The 11,991-nt window shown below is 37.0% G+C and overlaps 1 protein-coding gene across 5 annotated transcripts; it reads left to right on the top strand.

Moving 5' to 3' along the window:
- Window positions 1-4,371: 4,371 nt before the first annotated feature.
- LOC147503153 (ubiquitin domain-containing protein DSK2a-like) lies at window positions 4,372-9,810 on the top strand. 5 transcript variants are annotated; one of them, XM_086607944.1, is made up of 8 exons: window positions 4,372-4,653; window positions 4,795-5,319; window positions 5,797-5,966; window positions 6,055-6,162; window positions 7,189-7,244; window positions 8,079-8,107; window positions 9,281-9,373; window positions 9,482-9,810. In XM_086607944.1, the coding sequence occupies exons 1-8, from the start codon at window positions 4,452-4,454 to the stop codon at window positions 9,628-9,630; spliced, it is 1,332 nt and encodes a 443-aa protein (XP_086464070.1). In that variant the 5' UTR covers window positions 4,372-4,451; the 3' UTR covers window positions 9,631-9,810. The 5 variants fall into 5 exon arrangements, with proteins under 5 accessions (XP_086464070.1, XP_086464069.1, XP_086464068.1 ...); XM_086607943.1 differs by having other exon boundaries at window positions 4,750-5,319; window positions 5,803-5,966; window positions 9,284-9,373; XM_086607942.1 differs by having other exon boundaries at window positions 4,750-5,319; window positions 5,803-5,966.
- Window positions 9,811-11,991: the final 2,181 nt, after the last annotated feature.

The raw sequence follows: 11,991 nt of genomic DNA, 5'->3' as shown, positions 1-11,991 counted from the left end.
GGCTGGAGTGTCGGGAAACCAAAAAGTATAAGAGAAAGCTGCGAAAAGTGTATAGTGGGCCTAACACGGATATATGTGATGGTTAGATGTACACAAACTTTAGGTGTGATTACAAGGAATAAGAAGCTGAAAAACAAATTGTACAATTGATCAAAAAATAAGGAATTCGATTGTAATTCAACTTAGTCTAGTAAATTCATGGCAGACTAAATTAAAGTTAAGTTTGCAGTAAAAACGAATTTAAGTGCTTATATTGAAAAGGACAACAATGACCAAGGAAGCGGTGAATGCAGTAGATGTGAAATCTTCAATCTTCTGTGAACAATTCAAAGAAAAGTTTTAGATTCAGATAGTTGTCTTCAAGCAAGAGGCTGAAACATAGCTAACGCAATTTGTTGCTGGCTTAAAGACTATCAGATCGAGCTTATCTCTAATTTCCCAATAAAGCTCGTATGTCGAGTGGAACCTAAACTTTGATAGAGAACCATATCCGTTAGAGAAGCGTATAACACAAAGGTAAGAACCCAATATCAGCCTATAAATCAGAATATCAGTGTCTACTCATCCAGTTATGCTTTAAAGAAGAAAAGCTTAACAACTCAAACTATTAGGGCGTGAGGCAAATTGCTTCCATTTACGTTGGATGTACATCAAACATATCTACATTGGTGAGAAATTCAGCTCTTAGTACCTCATCCTCAAGTTTTCTTAGTAAGGGAAAACACGTTGTGTTACACAGACTCTAACACAGACCAATGAGAACCAACCCATAGGCCTTGTGTAAGCTACAGTTAGTGAGTGAAACCAAAGATAAATTACTGTGTATATACCTTTTACATTTTGTGCTTCTCATGCATCATGGGTTCACCGTTCACAAATTAAAATTTCCAACATCGTACATTCCATTTCATTATGTTCAAGCAATACCTTGTGCTAATGGTTAATTTTCTACACGTCCCAGTTTTTTAGTAGTTGATACTATTTTTGACTATGGCATAGGAGCACATCAAGATCGAAATAAAAGATGTTTACCTTCGAAGAAGAAGAAAACCAATTAGTTTGCCTTTGCAGAAAAGAAACCGAACGAGAAGCGATGGCGAAGTTGCTCTAGAAATTGCTTCAGTCTTCTTGTACATACTTGAATGGCTTGACTTGTACTTGAAGTGGACAGAGCAAGCAACCTGAAACCAACACCAAAATAAGATATCATCTTCTTCCAAAACTATTTGTAAAAGAGAATATAAATAAGACATTCCACTACGTTAAGAAAAACTTAAAGAGATGCAAAAAAAAATTGTACTATAAGGCAAACCCACAGTTTATTCAAAGCATCTGAATCCAGTATCCCATTCTTAAAAGTGGTGACCATACATATTGATTGTTGTAAGGTTCCAAACCTTTACAATAACTTGCACGATAAAGAACCACACTTTTTAGTGTCATTCTTGGTAGCAAGACTTTGAACAAAGTAGGATATTCTGAAACAGAGCATTACACAGAGATATGATTTCCTCGAAGTTGACTCTACTTGTTCCAAATTTTAATTCAAGTGATTACAATGATATCAAACAAATATAACATAATTAATTGCAGGACCTGGTTCTGCATGCATTTGCACAATAAAAAAATTTCTCGAAACAACCCTAAGAAAGAAATCTAATAATAGCATATAATGGTGCGTAGTTAATTACGTCATTACTCACAAAAAGGCAGAGTTGATTTCGACATTATTCAGCTTCTCAAATTTTTAAAAAAAAAATGTGGCTCTTAAGCTTTATGCATTACCTGCTTGTATGACTTATTTTTTTAGGTGGACGTTTGACTTAAAACCATATAAAATTAGTATTTTGAATGCAACTTACGGACATGAATTAAGTTACCTTTGGCTTGTAAATATTGGAACATTGTGTACATCACAACTTCTCATATCGTGTACAAACTGCAAAGAATAAAATAAGATTGATTATGCACATTGATTATAATTATTAGGGCGATCAAAATAGAACCAATTAGGCATATCATGTTAGACCCAAAAAAAAGCATGTCGGTTACACATTTAATATAGGCATATTGAATGAGCTTTGGTTCTCCTGGATCACATTAAATTCAAAAGTCTCAAACATGTAATCTCTATTACACTATGCATTCATCACTACTAAATACATATCATGAGGAAACATTCTTTCCTTCTGTACTGGACACCTATCTTTAAAAACTTAAATACATTGTTTCCGTTGCTGCCCAGGTTCAAACCTAATGGAAAACAAAATACTAAAAGCTCAAAACATTTGTTCAACAGGTCAAAAGTTTCAACACTCGACTAGTATAGATTAATGACAAATGGGAGGGGTAGCATGCTCGTCAAATTAATTTACTTAAAATACTACGTATACTTGCAGATTGAGATTTCGAATGATAGACTCCAGTGGCTGAGTGCGGTGAATTAACAAACGATAAATTGTTTTACGAAAGTAGAACATATTGATTAAAATCAGTGTAAAGAAAATAAACTGGTGTAGTTCTAATAATTGTTGAATCACAGTGTTCAAGACATAAACGATAACTTATTACCATATTTCTGGGATTAAACACGATAAAATTAGTGTTGGAAACCCTTCGATTGCAGAGATCTCAAATTCTATTTTTGGAAATATATAACGAATATGAGGAACTAATCTTCATCATCAGAAGTTCAGAACCAACCTTAAAAAATAAAAATCAACACTCCTAATAGAACAACTTCATTCAAAATAATATTAATAATAAAATAACTTCATTTTACCTCACAATCATGGAAGTTGTATTGAGGATACAGATGTAGTCCCTTGAAGATTACATCATATTGAAGTAAAATTTAAATAAGCACATAGATTGTTACATTTAGGACCTGAAGGAAAAAAGTAAACAGATAAAGACACCTGTATCACCATTTATCTATTTATATCGTCTTGTTACCATTTGTTTAAATAATAACAAACCTCATGTGAAAATTTGTTGAATGGCCATGCAATAAATACAATATATTTGAGTTGAACCAATAAAGACGAAGCACAAAACCATGTTGTACGTTAAAACAATGAACAATATACATACAAATTGCCTATGCTCTAATTCTAGAAGTAACAACAGTTTTATCTAGTAACCGATTTTCCTTACCAAAATACAATAACCAATTTCTACTATGACCAATCATTGGAGAGTTCAATTGATCCAATTGTGATTGCCTTAGATAACCCAAATTGCTAGTCCAGTCTTATTTTTATTGAGTGAGACTGCAATAAAAATCTGATTAATCAGTTCAATACAAATACAAACTAAAAGAAATTTAAAAATAAATAATCCTCGACATAAGAAGAGGAGGATTGAGAGAACGCATATATGAGTATGCGACTAAGAACACTTGTTATTTAGAAGAGAGACTTGAAGATGAACACTCGTAAGTCGTTAGGAGAGGGGTGGTATTGTATCATTAGAGTGGAGTTGGGGTTTGAACTTTGAAGATTGAGTCATCGCCGCGTTCTTCTTCGTGAGAGAGAAAGATGGGTTTGCAGTTTTTGCCGTATTCATAATGTATGAACTCAACCTATGTTCAAGAGCTGGAACAATGAAAGACTTGATTTTAGAGTTCGATCTAGGTTTCATCATTGTCGACAGAAAAAAGGGAGTGTTTTTATTTCCTTTGTTTGTTGATTGAATCCCGATATTTTGCCTTTGTTTTGGCTTTTCATTAGCCTAAAAGTCCAAGAGTAGGCCTGCTCCCCCTTTCCATTTAATCACTGACAAAACCTACCTTTCAATTTGACTTAACGAAACGACTTCGACTTTAGAACAATCAATTGAACGGCCAAGGTAAGGACCTATTCATAATCCCTATTCAAATTGCTTGCTTGACTGGTGGGTTTTTGCCTGTTGTTCCAATCATCGCGGGCTCTTGTTTGGTTTAGGAAAGTCTGAAGGCACAGAGGTGAAAAGTGTTTAGATTATAGAGACTGGTCCTGATTTTTAGGAAACACAATTAATTGAGACTCTTAGTTTCGACAGTTTTTTTTCCTATTTTTTCTTAATCCCCCTATTGGACCGCCCGAAAAGGACTGCTATTATATATATATATAAAGATAAAGATGTGAAATTTTATTTCATATATTTACACTTGATAAGAAATTAGGATTTTTTTATGAGCATGTCTTCAGTGCGCGAGATGTATGGTGCGCAGGTAATGTGGGCCTTTGGATCAATACTTTTGCCATGCAATACACACGCACCCCTTGGTATGAGTGGCCCAGATTTGATAGCATACCATACGAACTGCGCACCATAGATTTAGCCTTTTTTTATATATATAAAAACAAAAGAGAAACTAAAAGTTCATGGTATCCCCCACAAAAAAAAACCCAACATAAATAAGACTCCACTTCTCTATCTCTCTCTTGTACCCTCACAAATAAAACAAGATGAGTGGTGACGTGTCGTCATCTGAGAAAGTGAATTTGAACGTAGTCCATGGTTCGAAATTCTCAGTGGAAATAAATCTGGACTCTTCCGTTTCGGAATTCAAAGATGTTTTGGCTCAGAATTTAAACATTCCAGCTCAGCAACAGAGATTAATCTACAAAGGCCGCGTTCTTAAAGACGATCGAACCCTAAATAGCTATGGTATGTGGTACATACTCTTTATTTTATCATTATTATTTATTCATTTTGTTGTCCCATGTCACTTAGCTGTTACAGTTTTTATATATATATATATAGGTCTGCAGGCAGATCACACTGTTCACTTGGTCTGTGCTTTGCCAGCTGCATCCACCAATACAACTGTTGCAACCAGTGTGGTGCCGGTTGAAATTCCAAACTTTGGACAAACTCAGAATTCCGATATGATGATGAGGGATATAATGAATATGCCTGCTATTCAAAACATGATGAACAATGGAGACATAGTACGCGACTTAATTATGAGTAACCCTCAAATGCGTGAGGTCATTGACCGGAACCCAGAGCTGGCACATATACTCAACGATCCAGCTACTCTACGGCAGACTTTAGAAGCTTCAAGGAACCCTGAATTGATGCGAGAGATGATGCGAAATACTGATAGGGCTATGAGTAACATTGAAGCGTCTCCTGAAGGTTTTAATATGCTCAGACGCATGTATGAAACTGTTCAGGAACCTTTAATGAATGCTACAACAATGGCTGCTAACAGTGGGAGTCGGATGAGGGATATATCAAGTAACTCTTCAGCAACTGGGGCCGAGACAACTACTGCTTCTCTGGCACCAAACACTAACCCTCTTCCTAATCCGTGGAGCAATGCTGGTGGTAAGCTATCTTATATAGAGTACCGAGTCAAATGTTTCGAGAAGGATTAAATTCTTGATTCACAATTCTACTGTAGATTAAAAGTTTTGCATAGGAGAGAAGTAAGATGTCCACAAGTGGATATTCTTCACACATAATCAAGCTCTACCCATTTATATAGAGAATCAACCAGTGAGTCCAGAATATGACTAGTAGAAAGTGTTACATTGCTTTTGTAAGTTGATCTAATTGAAGGTATTTTTGTCCATCAGGCAATCATAAACCCAGTAGCATCCCTGAACTGTTTTCAGCTACTTCGGTGAAAGCCACAATCGTCTCGAAAGAATCATTCTCGTTTTTAAAAAAAAGTATCAGGCCGAAAATCCATCTCTAGTTCTTAACTGGCCTACAACTCTCTATTTTGTGTATTTCATCGTTTTGGTCACTGTCTCGTCATTTTACATTCATCTCAATTGTGAATGTTAAGTGTGCATTCAGCTGCAGGTGTTGCCCAGAGAAACACAGCAAGGTCAACCCGAGCAGGGGGAACACCTGGTATCGGCGGGTTAAGTGATCTTGGGCTCCCAAACATGGATCAGTTTGTGCCAAGTCCAGCTGTTGCACAACGTATCCGAAGCCTTCTATCTAACCCTCAGGCCATGAACCGGGTATATTTGAGATGAATGATAGTTGGATCGTTGAGAGTGCTGTTTTTTAGTTTTACGCTATATCCTAACACTGTTACATTTTATATAGGTCCTTGGTCCCCAAATGCAGAACATGCTTGATTCTAATCCTCAGTTAAGAGAAATGATGCAAAACCCCAATTTTGTAAGTCGTTTGACTTCTCCCGAGACATTGCAGGTAACTATAATTTAACTAGATAGGTTCCTACTTTACCTCTTAATTCTTTTAGTAAAATCTATGTGTCAGTTAGCAAGAATCCATGTTTCAGCTCAAACATAGTTGGTTCTGCTAGCTTTAGTGATCAAAGCAAGACTTGTATGGACAACATTTGTTGACTATTGACAAATTTAAGGTGTCACACTATCAAGGTTGATGTGCTTAAAGGATGTACCGTTAGTAGCCTAGTATGGATGTGAAATGACTGGGCCGGGCAAGATAGGCCCTCAAACCACAAAGTTCTCAAGCTTCGAGGCCTGGCCTTGGTCCAACCGTCATATGTATTGAGGTCCTGGTCTGGGAGGCGAGTACTTAAATTAACAAATCTGTATATGCTCCTCAACCGTCGCGAGAGGGCTTAGGGCTCAGTTGGAGTGCCTATTTTCAGTATTTTGATTTTTATAATCAATTCTTTGGTAAAATGGCATAAAATAAATCATTACAAATAAAAAACTATATTCGGTTCCTTAAGTAGTACTTTGCATGTTCAGTAAATTACATAAACCAAAAAGTATATTTGAAACTATGAGTTACATTATTTCATAAAGAGAGCTTATCAAGATTACGTAGGAGTGTAAGACTATTATGGTCAATGATCAAAGTTCTTAGAATGACATAATAAGGAAAGTAAACCTGAAATATATTTTGATGCCTCCTTTAGTATATTTTGATGACAATTTGGTAAACTGGGATAAATTACAAAAGATATAGGTATATGGACTTATTTTGTGTTCGGTACCTTATGTGCTACTTATTGAGGGTGGGCTGAAGTCGGATCTGAAGCTCCAAGCTCTTGGCCTCTACCCACCCTTCCAAGTCTTAAGGGCCAACCGACCCACCCTTAAATCCAATAGGGCCTTACTATGAGGGCTTTTTCAGCCCATAGACTGGGCCGGTTAGGGTCGTTCAGAGGGTCTTTTCACACTCTTACTTGTACATGATCTTCTCTATTGGTTCTTGACTTTTCCTTTTGTTCTTATTTCACAGCGAGTGTCGAGTCTGCAGCAATCACTCCTATCATTCAGTCAGCAACCAACAACTCAGTAAGTAGAAATCCCATATCTCTCTCTCTCAGATTCTTCTTTTGATATTTACAATAAGGTGGAGAAACATGGTGAATTATAAAATGGTAGCGAGGTGTAGCAAGGTGGATAGATAAAAAATTTATCTACTTTTAGGGTCTCCTAAGAGGTCGTAGACAACTCTAAATGTATGCAATCCACATAATTTGTTCTGTGTGTCTTGCCCAAAGGGTTGACTTGAGATTGCTCTAATACCAACTTTCACGGACATGTCCTAAGCAAATGCAAAGAGGGGACTAGCGTACATGATCGTGTGTCTCGACCCTTGCAAGCATGATTAGAATTGGTGCTCATGCACACATGGATATGCTAGGCTGAATGTTATCCCATTACACATAGCTGGTTTCTCAGGCAAGCTTGAGAGGAGACTGCACACAGTGCATTGGACGATATGGTCCATTGGTACAAAGAGACGATGCTTAGGAGCTGACCCAGTCAACACACCCAGTGTGTGGTAAGGAGCATTAAACAAGTAGCCCTCACAGTCCCAACAAAACCGTGAAGCATTAGCTGCTCTTTTGCAATTACAAAGCCTTAAAGGAAACTAGAACGCTATTAAAATTAATTACTTGGACCCTAAAATGAATTGCCAAGCTAAAATAAAATAGAAACAATAATTTAGATGTTAGTCTTGGGCTTGGATGCTTTGACTCACAAAACACGCATCATGTGCTGTCACGTGATCATTGCACTGCTCATGTTTAGCCTCATTATTATTGAGTTTCTGATTTCTTTCAGGCCTCACTTAATTCATAGTTTCATGTTTTTCTGATTCATGTCATTTTTTCGTTGCAGGGAACCTAGTCAGACTGATACTGGGGCAGGTATTCACATTAAACTCCATATCCATATTTGTTATGTACAGCCTACTTCTTCTTTTTATTTGTTTTTTACCATTTTTTTTTCGTATTTAATATTTTGGAAATATACTGAACAATAGCCCGCACAAACAATATTCAGCTGATACGATATGTCAAAATCATTTTTCTATAATAGCCTAGATTTTTCAACTTTGTGGTTTCACACCAATCAATCCAGACTGATCTAGCACTATGCTCCAGTGAAACCTTCCTACCAGATGTCACTCCTTAAATGATTTTAATTATTCGTAATTATTTTAGTTGGCAGTGGATGGATAGTCAGTTCTTCCCGAGAACGAAACCGTTCTTGTATACAACTATTGATGAACACATGAAACTTGGGACTCGGTCGGCTCCTAAAGGAAGTGGCTACTACAATTTGGGGTTGGAGCTGACCGACTCAAAGATTCATTCCTAGTCAGTTGCATATAAACCGGGTTGAAACCTGATTGATTGGTTTAAATTGTTTGACTTCACTGTGTTGCAAATACCCATTTATTTTTCTGAAGTACACTGTCCTAAAACAAAAGCATCTAATCGAACTTCGATTTTGAATCAGTATGATTTTATTCCTTGTCTGTTTTGACACACTCAACTCACCAAGATTCGATCTTGAGTTTACCAATTTCTTGTGTAACTCGGTTCTTTGTTCTCAACCACTCAATCTTCCAAATTCAGTCTTGGACAAACCCATATGAAAATTTTACTTCGTTCTGTGTCCTCCGACACCCCCATCTAATTTGGCTCAGATGATGAACGGTTAATGGAGAAACTCATGATCATTGCAGAATCTTATGAAGACCGTAAATCCAAGTCATTTATTATAGCGTTATAGGCTTACTACTTGACCATAGCCCATAGGACGTAAAACTATTGGTCCTCTATATCATTTATCCCTACAAATATTTTGCAAGCTTTGTTTCTTCTTCTTCTTCTTCCTCCTCGGGTTCAGCAATCACAGACACAACAATCTTCTGAGGAATAAAGATTCTTGGTGTTATGCTCGTTGTGTGTGATTTCTGCATATGATTCAAATTTCTTTTCATGTTTAGCACATGCACATCAACTACTATTGTCCCTTTTTGGTATCCCCTGCTTTGAATTTGGGACACGTAAATTTTTCTTTCGTATTATTAGCAGGAGGACTGAACAATATGGGGCTGGACTTTTGGATGAACATGTTAGGCCTTCTCGGTGCAGCTGGAGTTAATGTTCCGAACGCACCTAACGGTATATATTAATGTTTCCTGCAAATGGCCACCCATCTTTCTTTTGTGCATTTTTGTATCATTTTACACCCCCCCCCCCCCCGACACTGAGGGTTCTTTGTTTATGTAGTGCCAGCTGAACAACTTTATGCAAATCAGCTGTCACAGCTTCAAGAAATGGGTTTCTTTGACACCCAAGAGAATATTCGTGCCCTCAGCGTCACAGCAGGAAATGTCCATGCTGCGGTGGAGAGGCTCTTGGGCAACCCTGGTCAGTGAACTATTATCTCATTTTTCCCTTCTACATTTAACAGCTGCTCATTCGGGTATGTAAAATTGGTCAGTTTGGAGTGATGTATTGCGTTATAGTAAAGAGCTGGGAATTTTTGATGTGGTTATTCAACCATCTTGTACATACATACTTATAAGATTTATCTTATGGATTGTTTGCCTGATCCATTGGCAGTCTTGGTCGTGACAATGGTTCTAAGTTCTTGTCTATTGCTTTTTGTGAAATTAACGGAAATCTATGTAAACTCAATTTTGGTTCCTTTTGCCATATGATGTAGTAAAGACCAACTTATACTTGGTGTAGTTACTGTGGCCCCTTACTATAATCTGGCAATTTCACTTTCACGCTGTTTGATGTTCAGGAAAATTCTCGAGGCTCGTAAGATGTTTAGAGTCTTGCAAATTTTGATTTATAGGATCTCAAAATCAGAATTCAGAATGTACTGAGCTTTACTTTGTAGCTAGCATGGATTCCATAATTGCAAGTTTGCAACTACCCTTCTTTATTTGTGGTTAAAAGCTTGTCTAGAGTGTGAGATTGGATGGAAGGTGGGAACCACTCCCTTGAGTCCCTTCAACTCTCTCATTTGGCAACGAGCATTTGATATTGGGCTGCCAATGGATCCTTTCAGTTTTTGTATGCGGTTAGCCAGTCCAGTTATCCGTTGAAATTCATTCTAATCAGAAATTGAACTAACCATTTTAAGCAATGTGTTTAAGGTCCCTTATCTGAATGGACATTTCTTTTTTCTTGATGTTTTCTCAAATTTGAAAGGATAACTTTTTAAGCATGGATGAGAATTCTACTTTCCGGATTTAAGTTAAAAAAAAGGGTTAACTAGTATTACCCCTCCACTAGATGAGCCAATTAGGATTTTCCCCACTAGATGGGAAATTAGGGTCTCTTCCTAAATACACACAAAAAAAAAAAATCAAATTGGGTTGACCGAAATTTTTTTCTGTGTATTTAGGGGGGAGACCCTAATTTCCCATCTAGTGGTTGGGGGGGGGGAATCCTAATTGGCTCATCTAGTGGGAGGGTAATACTAGTTCACCCTAAAAAATTGGACTATATACATACCCTATATATATAGAGAATTAAGAAAGATAAAGTAGATTACACGCATAACTGTTACAAGCAAAATCTTGTCTATCGTTCCAAAATACAGGGTGCAGCAGTTTCATGGTCTTTTTTCAAAAAAAAAAAAAAAAAAAAAACCCAGTTTCATGGTCTTGATGTCGCACAATCAAAATGTATGAGAAACTTAGCAATGTCAAGGTTAACTTCGCTAGTTCGCTGTAGGTCGTTTTATGCACCCTGTTATTTATACATCAGAGATCAGACTCCAACACAGGGTAGCCAATTTATTTTGCAAGCTGCTACTTCATATGTCCTTCGATTACGCCTTAACATGGTCTCTAAAAAAACGAAATAAGATGGTATTATTCCCTTTGGTCTAAAAAGTTTGAGAGCATTCCTAATGGGCTAATGCAAGGTGACTATAGTCAGCTCCACCTAAACGTAGCTGCAGCCAAATATAGAAGAAAAAGGAAGGGTAAAATTCTGCCGACCGAAGCTGCTGGACTAATCGATTTTTCAGTGGCATTGGGTGAAATGTGATGGGTATACTTTTCATAATTGAAAATATCTACACTCATAAATTTGACATTTTAGTTTGGTTTGTTGGACTTCTGGTAAATGTCTTAAACTTCTCAAACCGCATATCTTTCCCTCTCCAAGCAGTCAGTCCGTGCAATGCTGAACTATTAGTAGGTGAGTTTACTTTGGATTTTTGTTTTCCATTTCTAGGCAAACGCTGCCCTATGACATTATTGTGAGAGACTGAGAGTGGTAGATTTGTTTTGACCATTATTAATTTCTTTGCCAGTTGTGAAATTAACTTATAGCTAGCGGATTGTAGGTTCATGAGAGCTTGAAATTCACCTACATTGTTTTGTTGTATGTACGTACATGTTTGCACTTTTACGCCAGTTCTTGGTACTAACTACCTAGAAATGTAGAAATTTTCTCTATATGGAAATATTATAAAAAATTGAAGTTACTTCTGGTAATTATAGAATGCTTCAAATATTTCATTGTTGGAAGCTAGCTATTGACATTAAAGTCCAGTTTCAAGATATGATAAGTTATAGTGGTATATCTGTGATGCTAAGCAGCTAAGGGCATCACCAATGCAGGCCTTTAAAATCTAGGGCCACGTCAGCATTTTGGAGGGCCACGTCAGTGTTTTGGAGGGCAATAAAGAGGAGCTAAAACTCTATATCTATGGGTGTTCCAACGGAGAAGATGACTGCTCATTTATAACATGTGAAACAAGACCAAAAAAT

The sequence above is a fragment of the Coptis chinensis genome, chromosome 4 (genome assembly GCF_015680905.1).
Source record: "Coptis chinensis isolate HL-2020 chromosome 4, ASM1568090v1, whole genome shotgun sequence".
NCBI classification, from domain to species: Eukaryota; Viridiplantae; Streptophyta; class Magnoliopsida; order Ranunculales; family Ranunculaceae; genus Coptis; species Coptis chinensis.
This window is presented reverse-complemented; position numbering and strand designations above follow the sequence as displayed.